Below are 22,068 nucleotides of genomic sequence, written 5' to 3'. Positions count from 1 at the left end.
TGTTCCATTGACATAAGCTTAGGATCTAAGATAAGGATTTTATTCCTTGATGTACTGGATAGTAGCATATTTATACATGTACAATGATATATCTATTTCTTAAGTTTTATTTATTGATTTTATAACGTATTATCAGTGAATTTGATATTTGTAATGTTTGTCGAATAAGTTAAAGGTTTTGCTTCCAACCAACTGATCTGCAATTTTACAAACATTCAATTGATTAACCATAGCATTTTTCTTTTTTAGTGCCGATTGGCATCTTTTTATGTGTTTAAATATTGACATATTATGTGTTTTAGGGATGACATATTATCACCATAAACATTTAATAACCGTGCTGTGTTGTAGAATGTATATTATAGTTTTAAAAGGCTTTGTTTTAATTGGATATTGCATCTGTTTACGATATTTCACTCAATAATGTTTGTCCTACATTCAATTCTATTACGTAATTATTATACATGCTAAATATATCCTCTTATCAACACTTCTCTATCACAAAACAATTAATGTCTTATATCAAGCACATTTATGTCTTTTTGTCCTCGATTTCATGATATTTCATGGCCACTCCGTAAGTCCGCAAAGTCTCTCCTGATACTTTATTGTTCGCTTCTTTATTGAAACATAACTATTATCAAAACCTTTCTTATTAAATTCGAACTAGTCCATGTTTAAAAGAACCAATGATAAATACATTGATCTGTACACATGTTGTTTCTTTTGATATTCAATAATGACAAAATGACAATGGGCTGCAGTAACTCGCAATGAAGTAACATTTTGTTCTTATATCTGGAAGGTTAGTTTCATTGTGCAGTTCAGATTGTGACGGATGAAAGATATCCACTTCCGGGTCGTAGAAGGATAAGGTGAATATTGGAATCATAATGCTGTCCACTGTATCTCCCATACATGAAATAGTAAATGATTATGTTTATTTTAAAGGTGTATCAGTTGAAATAGTATTTGTAATATTTTTTCAGTTACTTTTAATGTGACACAAGCAAACGATGAATGTATTTGGTATTTATTATTATTATATTTTTAAGCGATATGAACATAATTATGTGCAAAGGCCTGATTTGTGAGGTATTTTTCCTCCTAGCAGTTTTTCAAAATGCCTCATATTGACAAATATGATATAACTTCCGGTTGATAATGGCGCTACTTCCGGTGAACAATTACGTAGCTGATACAAACTCAAACAATCCAAAATTGATTCGCTGGTTTTAATTTAAAAAAAACACAGATAAAATTGGCTTTAAATCCTGAAGAAAACAGACAAATTAAAAAGTTTAATCGAAAATTAATTGTAGAAAGATTACAGTTTCCCGCTCAAATACAGAATGACGTCTGCTGTACACCAATATACGTCAAACAGAAAGAAGAATGAATCAGTCTTTTGCCTGATAGAGAAGAAATAACAATAAGGGAAGTTTCACTTACATGATAGATAGAAACAATTTAAACAGGGACTAAACCTGACTTGATTGGGGATTGACAACTCTTGCTTTATATTGTATTTAAGGGAAATTGTATACTCTTTTAAGTCCGGGTGATTGTTTAAGATGCCATTTTACTGTAGGATCTTTAACAGTGTAGATATTAAACTGTAACAAAATGTTTTGTTTTTTTTAAGGCGGACTTAAGTTTTTTTTAGACATATAATCTGCTGGATTTAATCATCAAAGGAGCTTGGGCTATTGTATTATATTTTTTAAACTTAAGTATTCTATGTTGCATCGATTGAGAATGTTCCATAACACCTTTTGTCATACGACCTGCACGCTTGTTAAAGAAGTATTTGAAACATCCGTAGATTGTGCTATTTATTCTTTAGAATTATTTCTGAATAATCATTTTAAAATCTCTGCAGTAGCCTACAAATCGATGCTTCTAGGTTCCTTATGAATTTTGCCTTTTGCAGTGGCGACGTGTTAGATATTGGGTAATTAATTAAAAAAAACTTGAACATAAAAAGCTAGAGCGATAATTAGTCGAGGGAATAACAAATCAAAGTAGTGATTTTCACTACCTCATGATTTCTTTAAGAATGGTTCGATATTTTTATATATGAAAGGTATTCAGGTACAAGTCCTATGCCATTTTTATAGAAAGAAGATTTTATAGAATTATTGATTCTGTTAATTTACTTGTAATCATGAAATCAAGCTGATGCCGCAATTTTCTCTGATTTATATCAATGAATCAAGGCTAGTTACTCTATAGAAAATGGCATCACAAGAACTGCTTTAGCTTTATCATATTAAAATCACTGATTTCTGTTGAAGAAGCATGGGTAATAATTAAGTTGCAACAAAAATCAATTGATTGAGTGATCCTAAAAGTCTTCACGTGGAAATTAAAGGCTGGATCAAATGCGTGCCACTCCATTGTTTTAACGAGAAATTACGAGAAATTACGTGATGTTGAACGGTAAAAATCGAGGAAAGACACCACTAAATAAATAATAAAAGCACACTCTTTGATTTGAATAGAAGTGACGAAGAAAATTACTATAGAGGTGCAATGCGATTGAATTTTTTGTCTGATGTTGCGGTTGATTGGAATTATGTAATTCAACACGAATTTTCGGGTAGTTTAGATTGATAGCAGACGGCAATGTGGGAACTTGTTTCTGGCGGATCAATATAGGACCATAATTCAATTATTTTGATTGAAAACTGGGCATGCATCTGCAGCCGGTAATGGATGGTACGAAAGTCTCGCGTGAAAACGTGTGAAAAATCGATAATACTGTATATGGAATACCCTATGTATTATTACGTGATCATTTAACATTTAGAATATTAGAAGACTTTGTTATAATAGAGTAATGTTTCATGTAAGACGTATGGATAGTTTACATGAGACCTGAAGTAATCAGCGACTACAGACGCTTTCATTTGTGCTTTTGGGAGTTCTGTGAATATTATTGGATGTACTTTTCTTAACAGAAGTTAAAATGTGCGTGCTTATATTTATAGTCGTTATGTAAAATATTATTAGATTGCTAAACAAAGGCATGTATGATTAACAAATAAGAAAATGCACTTATGGGAGTAAATATTATTTCTAAGGCAATGTTTTGATATCTCTGAATATAAAGACGTAAATAATAATGAAAGAATTCTACGTCATTCCGACAAACTAGGAAATAATATCTTTGATATCTCTTTGATTTGGAATATTTTATTGGTTGACTGGGAAATTTGATTTATTTAAAGTCAGAGGTAACAAGATTTAGGAAAGATATTACAAATCTCGATGCAAGTTTATCATTTGATAATAAATAGAATTTCAAAGAAACACAGACACGTGATAAATCACGGAATGTAAGATAAATGAGGGCGTCATTTCGCGTAACAGACAATCATTTTCGTTTCAATCAACTGTATTTTTTTCGGGAATGAAACTGTAGTATAAAATGATTACCAAAGCAGTACATGATCGATAAAATAGTCTGTTATTTCGTAATGTTTTTGGGGGTAAGATACGTATTATCTTAATGCGTTCTGGACGAAGATTGAGTATGCTTGTATAGAAATATGAAAGGAATATAATTCATGTAAAAACTCGTTAAAATGAAAGTTATCTGTTTTCTTACTTTCTTTAGTAGTAAAAGCTTAATTCGGGTGATGTTTAGTATAATTATTAACATTAGTTTTTCTTATATTTTGATAAGAGTTTGAAACATATAGGTCAATATTGCACAAATTGCATACTATACAATGTAATGTATATATAAAGGTGTTAGGTTTAAACAAATTTGCTATAAAGATAACTCCTTAGTTTTTACAACTTTATAACAAATCTTTTGCCGTTATAAGATGTTTCATAAGACTCTAATTACAATAATGACAATCCGACAAAAAAAAAACAAAAAAGAAAACGTTACATATATGTAAGAAATGCGTCTGGCATACATAGACTGTTCAAGCAAAACATATTTAGAATGGCATTTTGTTTAACATACTCTACCTAACATATGGAAGGTCAACCTAATTATATTTTATATTTCATTTGGTAATATATGAATGTTCATACATGTATGGTGCTTTAAATATAACTCTCTGATGGGTACATTCAATAAAATTAAAGCTTCATATAAAATTTACAAAATAAAGATAAATTGCATACCATAAGTAATGCAATGTTTCTGTAAATTTCAGTGATGGTACGGTATTCTTAAAGTAGCGCGTAACTTGAAAGTGATTGACATGTTAACGTTTTTGTAGGCATTCCGACGTGTCTTGGGATGAAGTCTTCACATTTTAATAATTTAAAGTTTATTTTTATTTCCATACGGCAATGTTATGTAAGTCTTTATTTATGTTTGACTCTGGTGGTTTTATATCTCTTACAGACATATTCATAAAAAACTAGTTACAAAGATCTGTTGAATTTCGTCATTAGTTTTCGCGATTTTTTTTCAAATGTAGCTTTTCTTTAATTTCATTTTTTAAATAGATGGGATAAGGTTTGACTTAAGATGCTATTCATGTAGAGGGATGAATTTGTCATTAAATCTTTACAGAAACTTGGGAATTTCAACTAAAACAATCAATGTTTCTTATCATATAATTATCTTTTGAAGTTAAGTGAAGTAGTAATCGGATGTGTAGAGAAGACGTCTTAGGCGAATCATTAAAACGAAACACTCTTTATTTAATTATGGTATTGAATTATTTTCCATAAACAGATAGTTTTTTTAACGTGAATGGGGTCCTTATAAATGTGTGGTCTGTGTAACAAATGATGGTTACATTATAAAAATGGGTAATACATGTATATTGTTGTACTGAATCAAAATTATCTGTTATTTTGCTGCATTAAAGTCGGTTAGTAAATCAGTGCATGTATTAATCGATTGATGTAACTTAACAAGATATCTCACGCTCGATTTCCCCTTCAGTTTAACTAACCAAAAAATCATATCATTTTTAGAATAGCCTGTGATTAAAACCTAGTTATTGATTGCTGTAAATATGTTGTATCTATAGTTACTTTATGGATGATGTAGACGGTTCATTAAATTATCCGAATAACAGTGTAGTTTAAGTATGACGTACTGCCGTTGTTTAAATCAAGCAATCTTTTGGCGATATTTATAGTACTAATGGATCCGATCAAGTTACTAACAAATTTCTGGGCGTCCAACCTATCTGTCTTGCGAAAAAAAGTAAACGTCACAAAATTCTAAACATAGTCGCAATGTAGGTAAGTTGTTTTTTTTCGTAAATATTTCTTTTTATACTGAATGGATTTTCTTTAAATAATCATGTCAACTCCTACATGTAAATCAGTTTCCTACTTTGTTACCGACTTTGTTTCAAGTCTCTTTGATTTCCTTTTGGCTTTTCCAAAACAGACTAATTCAATAACTGTTCTCAGAACAAAAAGCCGTGAACAGATTTCAGTAGGTTTGCCACCTTTAATCTATGATAGGAACAAATAAAAGGTCATTCTAACATTAGTTTAATATAAAAAAACGCACGAGTTATTTTGATATTATCATGGTAAATCTGAATTTTTAAGTATACGTTAGTATTTATTAGTAAGTATTTACAAAATTAAATTGATCAAGAAGGGAACAGTCGTTTGACCAATTTAATATAGTAAATTCTCACTAATGAATACTTACCAATTTTAGTGTGCCGATTTGCCAAAGTAAATGTGTTATGATTCATTTGAAATTTCTGCAATCTCATTGAGCAAAAAATAATTTGATTTTCAAACTGTAAACGACATTGAACGCAGTTATAATTCTAAAAAGCATATGGTTTAAACAAACTATATATTGGTTAGAAAAAAACCTTGACAAAATACCTTATTATAAATAAAATTAGGATACCCATATTTAATTTGCTTAGGCAACTAAGTTTATAAGTCTTTCCACGATACAAAATAGTATATTAGTAGCTTCTTTCATGCTCAAAATACATTTAAAAATGTAGCCTAATTTACATAGTGTAAGAAATTACTTTTTATCCAATAGAATTGCAGTATTTCAAATGAATCATAACACGTTAACTATGGTAAATATATTAATTTGATAAGTCTAGTAAATTTACAGTTTTATAAAAAAATAATTTCAAACGCTGAATTTGTTAGTGTTTATTAGTTACCATTTACCAAACTGAATTGGTGGAATGCCTTTCTTGACCAACATAATTTTATAAATGCTTACTAATAAACAAAAAGTTATACATAAGTAACTGTGTCTATATGAAACAAAACATTTAAAAATTTCTTTATAAATATTTGTAATGAATCTAGCAGACGACCTACAATTCTATCATTTTCAATACCAATGTTTTTAAGAGGCATAATTTTATTTTATCATAGCATTAACAATAAATTCACAATATTCGAATATTTGAAAGACCCTGGTTAGATGCAGTTGAATTAATTAAAAAAAGCATCTTTGCAAGCAAATATTCGCCTGTAAAGTATACACTTGAAATGGTGATCTAGAGCGATTTTACATTTAATGGTATCTATTTTCAGCAATAAAGATATCACATGTTTGAATTGTAAACTTGTTATAAAGGTGATATTCTTTTAACTTAAGGTACCCCTTTTAACCAACCTTCCCCCGTTTACTAACATACTAGTATTAATTGAAAGTATTAATTTTGACCCTGTATCTTTGAATTAGATCATTTGTTATAACCATCTATCATGACAATTAGGTAAAAGACCACATACCTCAATGGTGAAACATTAAATTACATTTATCGCCATTATAAGCTTTATTTGAGGAAATGTTTACATGTGTTTGTAAACACAAACTTCTTACTGTCTTGGAGATTGGTAAAAAAGTAAAGACAAATAAAGGAGTGAAATTATATTAAGGAAAGACCAATAAGGCTTAAGCAAATAAACAACAACACGATTCCTGTAAACATGGCAACCTTTCTTTTCAGACGTATAGACTAATTATTGACAATGCATATTTCATGTGTAAGATGAGGTGAAAAGATGAGGGAAATTACATATAATGCGTTGAATTTGGACAAGGCAATCTTATCAAGTCCTTATAATAACTAATGAAAGGTGACTTTCATCTGCCTGCATTAGGCTGACGGTTTGAAATGAGCCGTGTCATGACAAAACCAACATAATGGGTTTGCGACCAGCATGGATCCAGACCAGCCTGCGCATCCGCGCAGTCTGATCAGGATCCATGCTGTTCGCTGTCAGTTTCTCCACTTGTAATAGAGTTGATAAGCGAACAGCATGGATCCTGATCAGACTGCGCGGATGCGCAGGCTGGTCTGGATCCATGCTGGTCGCAAACCCATTATTTTGGTTTTGTCGTGACGCGGCTCAAATGGTTGTGGGAAATTATGTTTGTTCTTATGCGTCGCCTTTGTCGTCTGCTTTGATTAAATGATGATTTCTGTCGGCCAGCACAATGTGCTTTAAAAATAATTAAATTAAACAATAATTCTTTGACCCTCCAACATATTGACGTTCATTTATTCTGATGAAATATTTTTTTCAAAATTTAAAAAAAACAACAAAAAAACCAAGTAAAGTTATGTTGTTTTCGTAGCCTTATGGTCGTTTCTCGAAAGATTTGTAACATGCAATGCCTATGTAGTTCAATATACCTGAAGTGTGTACGTAAACAAGATCAGAATATTCCGCTGCTATTTAGTAGGTTTTGCGATGATTTAACTCATGTCCACCTAGTTTTCAGTATATAAATACTGACAAATTACTTTCATTTAAGGTATACTGTTATTATACTGTTACTGTCATTTTAAACACGATTTAAACAACAATGTTACAATCCACAGGCGGCAATCAAATAGCTTTATACACCTAATATTTTAAAACAATTTAACTATAATATTATGTATTTTACTACAAGGTTTCCTTTGTTTGCACATGAAATATCAGTGATTTTTTACCTAAGAAAACAGAGGCATATAAAAGTCCTCTTCCTTTTTGAAATATTCCTTGAAAATCATGCAGTTTTCCCAAAAATCTGAACTTTACTTCATAAATTAGCAATTTTAGCGCTATTCTTTCCCCATAAAACCAAGAGGCAAATACCTCTTACCAATAAAGTGAGAAACACCTCTGATAATGATTGGCTGTCGCAAGATATGTACATATTGAATAAAATCATATTGTACTTACAATCATTTAGGCTGTAATTTTTGAATTCAGAGTTTGCCCATTTTGCTTTTGGATTTGAAACCAACAAATGGGAATTAAGTTTGCAACAGATACACCTTTTTAATACAATCAGTTGTTAAATTAAGCCTTACTAATTATATACCAATATATAACTGAAAATGAGTTTCCATCTAAAATCTTTATATGCTGCTATATTGTCTAAAAAAAGTCAAACGCTAATTTGGTGGGCGCATAGAAATTTGGATTTTACTGCTCTTTGCCAAAATCAATGTATAGATGCATTATTAATTAATGAGAAAGGCATGTGTTATACTGTAGTCTATGGACTAATCGCATCACGACAGTTAATTTACGCTTATCGTTATACCTTTGAGAGACATATACATTTTAACCTTTAGAATAAATAGTTTAGAATTCTCTTTTTTACTTTTGCAAAACACACACATTTTCTATCAGAAGTGCCACCTATTCTATTTGATTCCCTTTTTGGTTATTTAAGTGTGTCCGTGTGTTAATTTACTTAATTAACTACTATTGCTGCATAGAGGTGGCTGGGGAGGCTGGTAAGTGAAAATCAACGGATGAAATCAGAATCCATTGCTTAAAATTTGTCCGTTGGACTTAGAATTATTAAATGATGGCTGCAATGTTTTATGCACTGGTTGGGTTTAATCTAATCTAAGTATCAGCTAATGGTTAACCATCACCTTAAATAATGGAAATAAGTGTATGACACTAGGTGGTAAAGAAACATGTATCTGTTTTCTTAATTAGCCAATTTTCTGTACAATTTATGTGATTTTATAAATGAAATATCTTTGATTCACCGCTTAGTTAACTAATCTGTAATCATAATGCTAGTGCCGAGCAATGGAAATCCAATCAATGAATAGCTGGGTCAGTGGATAAGCTGCTCTCTTGTTAACTTTAACCAATGTTTTGAGCAACTGTGTCTTAACCTTCCGCATAAATTTAGAGCTTAAATATATGTCCTTTATTTAGAGGTGTTCTCTTTCACTAGTTTAACAGTTCGAAATAAACCAGGACTAACATGAAGATAATGTTTTTTTCTATGATAATGTCAACATAATATAGAAAACAAATTGTTGTTATCCCATTAGTTATGGGGTAGGTAGGGACATATTTACAAATCAGTATAGCATGTACAAATTTATATAAATTGTGATTATACATTTCTCAAACTCTTCATGATTTTTTACTGTAAAGTTTCAACTATTTGAAAAGCTTGTCGCTTGTCTAGTGGTGTGAAACTTAATAACAGAATAATAAATCAATGTTCTTGAAAAATTATTTATGATTTAAAGATATACTATGCTCATCTTTAGATACATGTAAAATACTTATATAGCAAAAAATGTATTGAAATCTAGGAAATTCTTGCTAAATATGTCTAACTTGAGAAAGAGAATGCACAAACTATGTCTGAAAAGCTGCATTTCCTAAACTTGTCAAATACTTTGGTCTTTTCAAAAAAGAGTAAAATATAGGTTAATATGTTAATCATTTGTTACGAATAAATTTAAACTTCTTCGGATAGTGCAAATATTAGTTTTGTAACATTTAAATAATGATGTTAGAGCATGTTAGATGCTTGTTGCCTTAAAAAAACTTATCCCTTAATGATAACTAATTTGTAAAAGTATTCAAAAATGTAAACAAAGTCGTATTTCGACTTACATACTTCGTACTCAATCACTATAATTTTTACCTTTTTTCCAACAAGCAACAGAAAAAATATGTTTCAGGTAAAATACAGAATATATAAAATAGGGTCAATGAGTGTCTTTTTGCAAACTATAGAAATATACCGAAAACAGTTTTTAGGAATGAAAATAAAAGCATTTCTTGGACACAAAACCCTTTAAAAATGAATTACAATTGTTTTCAGTTGAAAAGACAAAACTTGAATTTCTTCAAAAGGTCTCTATGTTGATAAGTACATTACTTAATGCCGTAGTTCCAATTTGTGTCTGTAAATATAGTGTATTTCATTTAGACATTTATAAGTGTATTTGGTGTAATATGCACTGCAATTCCGACTTTCCCTGGTATATGGGTTGACTCAAACCACTTGCCCCTCACAGCTATGGGTTCGAATTCCGACAGGGACTTTGGATAAGCTATCCAGCTAGCTTATGAAACTTCGGTGGTTTCTGCTTAGCCTACTCTACTCGTTCGTGTCTGAATTAATGTACGGAATGGCACCTGAGGTCTTCCTCCACCAGTAAAGCTGGTACGTCGCCATATGACATATACTGTGTCGCTGTGACGTAAAATCCAAGCAAACAAACGTACATTTATAAATATATGATACTAGACACCTACACAAAATATCATATTGCTTTGAAAAGTCTGTTATCGACATATATATGACTAGGGACATAGAAGATAAAGATCCTAATGTATCTTATCGCAGTCTTGCTATATTTTTATGGTCCCCCGAGATCATTGATTATATTACTTATAGTGTAAGAATTGGACACCGTTTAAGCCGGTGCTAGGAGGCGTGGGAGTTTGCACATTCTATCATCTCTTATTGACATACTTAATAAAACCTAGTGTATTATTTTCAACCATTAACACTTTTTGTTAGTGTACTTAGATCTGAAAAAATGATTGTCAATATTGAGTTCACAAAGGTTTCGCTACACGAAAAGTTGTGCATATACGGCAATTCTAAATGTAAATTGAACAAAGGAACAGTTAGGTCTTCAAACGTATTATTCGGGAAAGTATTTTTAAAAAATAAATTGTTACATTGATAATGCTGTTTTATCTTAAAAAATAATTCAGAGATAACACCTCATAATCTTTAAGAATTTACCAATTTTATTACACTTTTAAAAACTATATATATTTATTTTTCTTATGTTTGTCAACACGTTCCAAATTTGGTGTATTTAATGGGGTGGTTGGGGTGGCTGCGGTTAACGTCTTGAAGATTAAAATATTTAACGGCATAATTTTATGTATATATAACTTATCTGTTTACGTACATATATAAGAGTGTTTTTTCTATATAAAATTATAATTATATCAAAAGCTGGCTGTGGTTAGTTGTAAAGGAGTCAGTGGGTTCGAGCCCTGCTCGGATCATGACCAAGTTTCCTTATATAACACAATCCCAGGGGTGATTAACGACTGATATCGAGTTTAAGTAAATGTTTTAAAGATCATGTAACTCACTTTCTTTTATGGTTTTATATGTCATAAATATGATCAAATGAAGATTTATTAATAGTGTAAGTTCAAAAAGCATTGATTACCAAATTTACATTTCATGTAAAGGGAGGTAATTAGAAATTTATTTTCGATAAAGTCTAAGCCAAATTTTCCAATAAGAAATGAATGCATTTATTTTAAAGAGTACTTATAATGCGCATAAACATTTGCAGTACATATTTAACATATTCTTGAATGTGTGGAAACTGTTTTAGATGAATTATTATATACATAAATAAAATTTTACTTAAGTGTGGTAACAACCTTATTACAACATACATGATCTTTAATTCAATGATCATACAGTTACGAGTATGTGAGCATGAACTGGTGTGTTTCAATACCAATATAAATACGATGTAAATATAGTTCAACTCTCCATTGCTGCAACATATTTTATTTATCAACTGGTTTGTCTTTTACTGTAATCTATTTACGTGTAAATAAAAGACCGTTAATTAAATTAGTTCATTTTAGCGGTTTCTTGAAGATTTTATACTATATTTAACAAAATGGATTATTTAAATCTTTACGTCTTAACAAATTTAAGATACATTAAATGCCCATGCATATAGATACATTTATGTGAAACTTCATAATATTACAAATGAAGATTTAATGTTAAATGTATTTCACGAAAAAATTATCTATAAATCAGGCTAGTTTCTTAAAAATATAAATTAAAATATGTTTTAATGTTAAACATTCTATTTAGGGGCAAAAAAATGATTTATAAATCCAAACCAAGTATTCAATATTTAAAATAACGCAATATTTACCCCTGCCACACTTTTATTTGCGATGACATGGATCCAGATATTCAGGCTCCCGCATAGCCAATCCATTCACTATTATTTTCTCTATCTTTAAACAGGTGGAAGAACAGCATGGATCCTGATCAGACTGCGCGGATGCGCAGGCTGGTCTGGATCCATGCTGGTTGCAAACCCATTGTGTTGGTTTTGTCATGACACGGCTCACTTGAAGCTTAAAGGAATTGAAATGCTTTCCTACTTGATGTTGAAAGAATGATTTGTTTGGATCTTGGATGACGTTTTGACCTACAGATAAACATGTTTTATTATCTATCTATTTTCTAGTTATGTTTGATAAATAAGTCTACGATCTGTGACTGAAAATCGAAAAGCAATAAACAGAATTAAAGCCAGAATAAGTATAATGCAATTAGATTATTTATTGCAATAATAACATCGTTAGGAAATTGGCAATTCTATACCGCCATAATTGACCTTGTAACAATGAAATGTATTATAAAACAATTCGCAAAAAAGTGTGTGCCTTATAGACTGTGAATGAAAGCGGAAATATGAATATGTATATTTTATTGACTTAGAAGGAGTAAGATTAACTTATTGTCTAAAAATAGAGTTGAAAAAGGAAATTGGTACATTTTAAATGTGCTTAATCGAATGAAACTTGTTTCCCGTTTTCATGATACCTTTGACTTTTGAGATATATGCATACATATACATACATATCAGTGAACTAGGAATATTGAAGGAAAAACAAACAGACGAACAAATATACTGTTTAAATAAGAACTGATAGTTTGGAAGTTTCCTTAACAAACGTATAAATAAGCGCTCAGAAATCAGATTGGCTTTTTTCGTCTATAAATAGCTCAGGGAATCGCTAAATTCATCGGGCAGCTATGGCTAAATTATTGAGAGCAGCTATCTACAAGAAGGTACCAAACTCTCAGTCTGAAGTGGAATTATTAGAGTCTGGAGTTACCTTGCCTGTCATACATATCGAGGATACGTCATCATCCGAATCCACCTTATATGGGTATGTAAATATTTTTCCTATTGTGCGAAATGGCTTTTTACACGGAAAATGAATTTTTCTTTACCCGCATTGCACAAAAGCATGGTTGTTTTTTGTGTGTGTTATTGGAAAAGATTGGAAAACACGCGCTGCACTTTTGTTACTTTAAATGCACATAACCCGTCAATGAAATGTTGTAGTGTTGGTATTTGTTAATATTTCTGGTATTTTCTCGTGATTTTGAAAATGTATTTATTTGCGCATAATAATATTGAACAAGCCATGTATGGTTTAAAAGTTACGTTTCTTTAATAAAGAAATTTATTTGACCTAAATGGAAGTCAATCCGTTCTAATTAGAGAAAAAATCCTTGAACTCGGGATATTTTGCAGATCTGCTAATTGAAGTAACACTTTTAAAGTCTTATAGAAAATTAATTTAGCCGAAACTTTTAACGATCGATCTTTTACATGTAAGTTTTTAGGTAATAGTTTTGGGACCTGTGCTGTAATTCTAAACAATACATCAGTTTGTTGTACTTTGATTTCTTTACCTCAACATTTATTTAACAGTTTACATAATTCAAATAAAGAAAACATACTGTTTTTAATAAGAGGATACTCCTTGTTAAGGTGAGTCAAATTATTCAAAGACATTGAAAATGCATTTGAAAAACTAACTAAAATGAATAAGAAAATTAAACAATACACGCTTTTTTACAATTTAAAGTAAAAGATTCAGCATAATTAAATATGTTTTTTTTTGTGTTGTTGTTTTTATAAAAAAATCAGATTATTAATTTTTTTTAAAAGTTATACACTTTTGACAGTCACCACTTGCACATAAACTAAAAAAATATAAATAGTGCATACAATGTAGTCTTTTTGGCTGTTCTTCATAATGATAATTTATATTTTCATTACAGTTTACATGAAGTGTTTATAAGATGAAACATGTATATATATTAAAAGTTTCAAATTTAAATTTAATTTGTTGTTGCTCAAATTGCAAATAAAATGTAGAAAATGATATGTATTTTAGATAAATTATATAAACATATTGTACTTAAGAAAATAACTGAATATTGTATAATGAATTTTCACCGTGTTTTAATTCAATTTGTTTGGTAAAATTGCAAAATTACCTATAATATAGAGAAAATGATGAGTGTTTAGATTACTTAGTATATAATAATATTGAGTAACTATTAAGAAAAGGGCAGTGGCAAAGATTGCCAAATTTAAAGCTAAGGGGCGTAAGAAATATTGCCAAATTTAAAGCTAAGGGGCGTAAGAAATATTGCCAAATTCAAAGCTAAGGGGCGTAAGAAATATTGCCAAATTCAAAGCTAAGGGGCGTAAGAAAGATTGCCAAATTTAAAGCAAAAGTGCTCAAGTAATATTGCCAAATTTAAAGCTAAGGGGCGTAAGAAATATTGCCAGTATATAGCTCTAGTAATCATTATGCAAGCTCGGAATTTTCTAAAATAAATGCTGAAAAACTATACATTAATTTACATATTATTGTATGACTTTTTTATAAATGGCAAATAAAGCTTTTAAACTAAATAATTAATTTTATGACAGAAAAAAACAACTTACATTGTAAATCATTTCCTAAAGACGAAACTAGGTCACGACTGGTCTTTAATCATTTGTAGCTTTGACAAGATTTATATCAATATGATGTATGTTATATTGATTGATTTATATCTAAAAATCTTAATTGATATTGATTTGGCCATGTAGAGATGTTATTTGTAATAATCAGGGGAAAAATAGATACGTGTAAATTCAACGCTTAACTCGCTAGATATATAAAATGGCCTTGACCATCCATTATTTTTAACAAATAAAATCAACATTTATTGACTGAATTACGAACAGTACAGACTGGTCTGCACTGGTCGAATAGATTATACATAATTATGTCGCGCTAGCAAGGTTAGGGTTAAGGGTAAAATATGTTCATTTTTTTTTGAGCTGCAGATCACCTTTCTTAACTTTTTAAAATACATTTAAATAAGTATATAGTGACAAGTGTTTACAAATATATACAAATAAATAAGTATTGGAGACTTCGCAATCATGTTACTCGATGTTTATTTATTCATATATTGTATATGATTGAATGGTGTCATTAGGGTATCCAATTTAACAAACCATTTCTTATATTTGAGACACTAAGGAGCATGCTCTGACAGTTCCTTCTTGAATTTAATCCGAGTGAGTCCCGTATCACGTGACAATAGTTGGTTCCTCTTTTCCTTTTTGATTTGCACGAGGATAGGTGGTTGATCAGAGAAAACTGTTCAGCTTTTAGTCTATTTCGTAGTTGTTTTTGTTTTTCGATATTTGAAAGATAGTTTATCACGAAAGGTAATTTGTGATTGTGGTATTTTAGTTATATACATGTACGATTAAATATTTATTTTAAAATATTTTTTCTGGTTAGATGGTATTAAGCCGGTGCTGGGGGGGGGGCGTTCGGTGGTTGGACGGCAGCGTATATTTACATCAACGGTCATTTTCAATTTCATTCATTAGTTGACATTGGAGTGAACATTCTTACCCAATTTCCTTTCTTGATCTGTTTTCTTTAATAATTTTTTTTTTTACAAATTCGCCCCATTAAAGCAAAAAGGTACCAAGTGACATTTTCACGTTTTCGAGAAAATCGCATTTAAAGATTTGAAGTTCCATATCAAATCAGGTTTTTACAACATGGCAAAGAAACTTCACATATATTTAGATAATATTTGAATGTACATGCTCAAAAAGTTGGAAAGCTTATATATTACTAATTAGTGATAAGTAATCAATTAAAGGAAATGGTTCCTTTTTGCACTAATAAATATTTTGACTGACAAATGCAAGAAGGTACCATATGAACGCTTGGCCCCTTTTTGCATTGTATGATTTTTAACATTTGCTGTCGAATATATCAAAAAAAGGTACCACATGGCAGTTGGCACTTTTTTGTCCCAACAATATTAACAAAAAGCATCATTTGGTTTCAATTTTATTCTACAATGATACAAATAATAGTATGAAATTCTTGTGTTTTCAGTTAATGTCTGATACAACTATCATACTGCATGTTTTGAAAGTCTTCCTCTGTGACCAATCTCAATGCCTATATCAAAATCTCTTACATTGTTAGTAAAAGTCAGAATCATTCTCATCCGATTCCATTGTGACATAATCCTTTTCTTTCCTTTATGTTGGTTAAGTGGCATTATAATTATGGAACTCTTTTTGGATAATTTTCTTTGCACACAAAGTAACCAAGTTATTTTTCTTTTGAATAGAAACTGGAGGTTTGGTATCATAACTTCATATATTGTTCACCATTTGTCCACTAATACTTTAGATTCTGTATTCTGAACTTCTATTTCCATAAAATCTTCAGCATTAAAGCTCTAATTTACAAATACTGACTTTGGGCTTCCCTTTGGTACCTGTATCCATTCCACTTGTAGCCAGTTTACTCTTTGTCCGTCAATGGATGTTTTGAGTCTCGGACCCTGTTTTTTAATGAAGTATTTGAAATAAAAAACATGGTTATATTTCATTGGCACAGCAATGTATGGCTGTGATTTTCTGGCCAGTGATATAAGAGAACACAACTGAATGATACATAAGTATACAGGAATTATTTTCTTTGCTCCTTCAAGAGTCAAGTTGTCACTCCATCTTTGAGTGACCGGATACAAGAAATTTGTGATCAATCTTAAACTTGGAACTTGTGATGATATAAAAGAAGAGACGCAGCTACGAATCAATTTCTGCTTTGTCCCCCGTATGAATCTGAAAAATAAATGACTTATTTGACATAGCCAGTTTAGCAAGTAGAAAAGGGTTTTTTATTAAGCAGGAAGCTATTTCACATGCCTCTCTTTGCAGTTGGTTTTATCCCATACATGACTGCAACATTTTTGTCTCATAAGGAATATACTGTCAAGTTGTTTAGCAACAGAGTTTTCTTAAATAGTAAAGCTCACTCACTAATGAGCAAGGGGTTGTTACAACAGCTTTGAGATCAAAACATGCAACATAAACGCATGTGTCACCTTTTGCTCCAACTTCATTTTAAATCTTTTCTTCTTGTGAGTTTTCTTTCTGTTTTTTGATGTTCAATATATTGTTCCTTGATCGTGCCATCTAGTGTGTCTACTGCCTTCCTATATGTATGTTGCTTAAAAGGTTTCTATTTACTTTCAATAGTTTACAGTGTCCACATCTTTTTAATGTTTAAGTCATAGTCATGAGATAGGTATTGTTTCTTTCAGTAATTTTTCTTGTATAATGATATTTTATTTTAGGAAATTACTCTTTATGCTGTTTCACCAATTTAACTGTATCATAATCTAGTTTATTTGCAGATGTACGCTTCCCTGTCATGCTTCTCCTTCCAAATACATCACGTTTCTTGTGGGCAAGAGTATAGTCAATTACTTTTGTTTTTACGTCCACGTTTTTGTGAAGAAGTCATTTATACACTATCATTATCTTCACACTGTTATCATTCCACAATTTAAAACAGAAACAATACTCTGGGATAAATTGTTATATTTGATGTCCTTATCAACATCTAGATTGTGTATTAATTAAAAAGCTAAAAGGTACCAAGCAAACAATTTAATATATAAAATAATCCTAAGAGTCGTAAATTATTTGTATGCAGAAAGGGACCATGTGACACATGGTTCCTTTTTGCATAAAAATAAGTGCTCAAAACTTACATAGTCATACAATGCAAAAAGGTACTATGTGACACTTGGTACCTTTTTGCTCAAACTGATATGCATATGCTACCTTTTTGCATTACTAAATGGGAAAATATTGACATAGTACCTTTTTACATAACCTTATATGTCTGTAAATAAACATGATACTATAGAGATATTTCTACAGATTAAAGATAACATTAAAACATAATGAAAAATGTTAAAAAGTCATTTTTGGCCAAAATGTCGCTTGGTACCTTTTTGCTTTAATGGGGCGAAATTAAGTTGATTTTTTTTGATTTTTCAAATTAATGTTCATGTAGAAATGATTTGCAATGTTATCAAGGCATAGTTATCTGAACTTAACTGGTAAAGAAGTGTTTATCATTTTATGTCACGTTCAATCGAAATATAATTTCGCGGGTACTCTATATTAGGTCTTTGGAGTAACGTGGGTATTGAACACTTTGGATTTGTTTACCATCAGAAAAAGTTACCCCTGGATAATGTGCATCGAATATTATTAAGAGTGCAGTTATTTAGCTACAGTTCATATTTTCAATAATTCGTTAAAATCCGGTCAAATACGTCTTATTTGTTTTTAAGTGATAAAGTGACACTGTTTGATCCATGTTTATTAGATTTTTGTTAGTCACGAAAAGTACCGGAATTAGCCGGATTATTGCGATCATATGATACTTCTATTACCTAAAATAGGTCTTGTATCACAATCAATAAAACGTCAGTATTGTTAAACAATAAACCAACATTGTTTTATGTAACAAATAGGCCTATGAATTGTTGATATATGGCAAAAGTTTTTATAACATTGTCAATTGTTATACAATTAAAACAAATGGAGTCTGAAATAGGACTCTTGTTTCATCAATAATTCTACAATGTTCCTACAGTTTGTCACGAGACAAAAGCATTGCTATAAATCATTGTATTTTAAAACTCCTATTGTGTTTCACACATTGTGAATTGTTTAATCGTTTTGTAATTAAAAATACAACTTTGTATCATAGTTTGTGGACCTTTCTGTTGAAAGTGTGTTAAATCGTATATATATATGCACAGTACGTTAAGTGGAGTGCAGGTATCAGTTACCCGCACTACAGAGCATGCCCATTGACTGGCCTATTTATTTCTGGGGTTTACTTTTTCTGACAACAGAGAAAGGAATGCGATAGAAATATCAAATTCAGATGCTCGTTCATTGGTAACCTTTGTTCTTGGGTTTCATATTGAGACAACAGGGAACATGATTTTATTATAGCCTTATACAAAAGAGAAAGAACATCAAAGCACTCGGCAATCTGATTTATACTCGGGGGCTATGTTCCCTCGTACAAATCGGATAGACTCGTGTTTTGATGCTCTTTCTTTTACTTGTTGCATTCTTCGATATACATGTACTAAAAAGAAAGGGAAAAAATGCAATCGACTGTGTTAGTCTAACTGTATCGAGATACGTTTGATCCCGAACAGGTTATTCATTCTATGATAAAGTCATGTTGAAGCATAATTATTACCTGCTACCAGGTTTGCTTAATATAAGAAAGGGATATTCTGAAACAACTCCATTTTTTTAAAGATTCGTGTTTCAAAGATAATCTAAACTTGTGAAGCATATAATTAAGTTAGTTCTACAACATGATAATTTTGACATTTATAAAGAGATCGTAATTGTCATTGTTGATTTTGACGAGAAACGTATTACTATTTTAATATGATGGGTCATGTAATATTTTAAGTGGTGAAGTTTTGTGTTACTTCAGGCAATAGCAAGGTTTAATCTTGTTGTGTCGGTATTTTTAGACACTGATGCTTCAGTCTATGGTCACGTGACTAATGTTTTGTACTTTAGTTGAATCCAGTGTACCATTGATTTTATTGCATAACATGGATGATTTGGAGATTAGTATTAAGCCACTGTCAATTACATTAATGCACTCCTGCTAGAGGAATGGCTTTGCTTGTATTTTTATCCCTATAGGTGGCCACTCTACTTAACTATCCCATGGCCTTTAATACAATACAGTTATTGTAGGAGTTTCTTGATATGGAACGGGACGCCAGCGGATTTTTTTCTCGTCTAGGACCTCACGAGGTGCGGAAGCGGCAAGTGTAATCAGTTCTAGTAAAAATCCATGAGATTCAAATACAAGTAACAGAGCAAGATTCCATTATAATAATCCTTATATTTTTCGTCTTTATGTCAGCAGCGGCATTATGGTCCACACTCGTAGACAAAACGATTTCCTCTCTCTACTCGTATATTTATATGTGAAGTTTAGTGTATGCAGTAAGTATGGAACAAATATGTACCGGTTTATATTAATAGAAATAAATGTAGTTTTGATAAGTACGTTTTGAATTCGTGTCTCGGTGTGTGTATGTGTGTGCACATCCTTTATCCTAGAAAGTAGATATCTTTGGATAATCGTACATCTCGGCCCAATTATTACTTTAACACCGTTGCCATGGTTCCATGACCGCAGTAGAGATACACTGATTGAAAGCAATTAATAAATCAATTTGAAATAAAGCAACAAAATGCGATACCAAGCAATTTTCTTCTCTGTTTTCCGCGTGGCTTTCACGTCACGACAATAATTAACGTCCGCTCCTAAATATATATAATTTACATCTAGCACTGATCAGAATTACTGTTCCTCTGTCAGAGTACGTGCTATTTATAGAATGTTATAGTTTTGTTAATTTGAATTAGGCGGCAGAAATGAATCTAAAATATGAAATATCATTATAAGTGATGCACGTCATTTTAGAATTGACCTATAACTTCTGTGTTCACGATCACATTCAGATTTGAATTTTTGGTTAGTTAAACGTCTGAAAAAGGGATGAATTTCATCAAAACTAGAAATATTTGCAATTTTGCATAAGTATACATTTTTGATAGTTGTGCAAAGTTTAATTAAGTTCGTTAAAATTAACCGGTGTTCTGTGAGAATAAATATTTGTGAAGTTCATTCTTAAAGGATAATCGTCTCTGAATGTGCCTGTAAATAATTTCATCTAGTTTCTTCATAACTTCACAATTATTAATTCTCACAGAACACCGATAATCTTAACTAATTTAATTAAACTTTGCACAACTTATCAAAATGTATATTTGCAAATGCAAATTTGCAACCATGGTTGTACACGTTTATCACAAACTGGTCTGTGCAACCATTATCACCAATTGGTCTTAGTACATAATCACAACTTAATCCTCTAATCAAGGTATTATCATAAACTCGATGAGACTGATTATGGGTGTAGTCATGTTATCGTTCTGTTAAGATTGGAAATAACATTCCTGCCTAAGTGTGTATACCCCTACCCATACGATTGATCAAACGTGCTATGGTATATAAATTGATGGTCGGCATAGGACATAACTTGTTGGCACGTCAAACCAATCAGCGAAAAGAACAAAAACAACGGAAATGATGAAAACAATTAACAAACTTACGGACGGTTGAACACAAAACATTGTATTAATGTAGCATATTATTTTCTGCATTTTAATAAAACGCAACAGGAACCTTTTAAAGAAATCGGAATGAGAAGAAGTACAGTTGGGCAGTAGGGAACTATTGTATCCATTACGCTCTATTTTATTATTAACCGGAAGTTTTCATAAGGAAAAAGTTTATTGCTTAGACTACTATGTCTTCTTTGATGGTTGGTTTGATGCGGGAACCAGTGGCGTATAAATTCATTATGGATTAATCGCGGTTTTATGTCGACTTTGGAGAACATAAGGCCGGATCTTAAAGTTTTATTGCATCATAAAAATATTGAAGCAAAAGTTTGTTCTATTAAGAGAAAGTTAAGTTAAAGCTGAATGTATTATTTATATCATATTTACGTACGAAAACGTTAAAAGGATCCCGAATAAAATCATGTACTGTAAATATGACAAAAGAGACATGTTATAGAACATTTGATAAAAGTAAAACAAACGACAGTCTTTCTGGCGACAAAAATGATTATTGTGCGTGTCCCTTTCAATATTTATCTAAGATTTTCTGACAACGTAAAGATTTAGAAAAGTTTGTTTGTTTTGAGATATATTTTCCCAAGAAATCCTGATCAGCGAATCTTTTCGGGCTGACAGAATGCCAGCGTACCAT

The 22,068-nt window shown here is 30.9% G+C and overlaps 1 protein-coding gene across 2 annotated transcripts in view; it reads left to right on the top strand.

Moving 5' to 3' along the window:
- LOC132730353 (potassium voltage-gated channel subfamily B member 2-like) overlaps positions 1-22,068 on the top strand; it is a 131,136-nt gene that overhangs the window by 27,846 nt on the left and 81,222 nt on the right. The window contains exon 1 of one of the 2 annotated variants that reach the window (XM_060716259.1): positions 12,964-13,212. The exons of the other annotated variant lie outside the window; for it this stretch is intronic. Within the exon in view, the coding sequence (XP_060572242.1) occupies positions 13,076-13,212 (137 nt within the window). The 5' untranslated portion in view covers positions 12,964-13,075. Of the gene's footprint in view, positions 1-12,963; positions 13,213-22,068 lie in introns of those variants that run through there. 2 annotated transcript variants of the gene reach the window in all.

This window comes from Ruditapes philippinarum, unplaced genomic scaffold (genome assembly GCF_026571515.1).
Source record: "Ruditapes philippinarum isolate M1 unplaced genomic scaffold, ASM2657151v2 ctg62_1_1_1_1, whole genome shotgun sequence".
NCBI classification, from domain to species: domain Eukaryota; kingdom Metazoa; phylum Mollusca; class Bivalvia; order Venerida; family Veneridae; genus Ruditapes; species Ruditapes philippinarum.
Note: the sequence above shows the minus strand (reverse complement) of the source record. Positions and strands in the feature narration are given on the sequence as shown.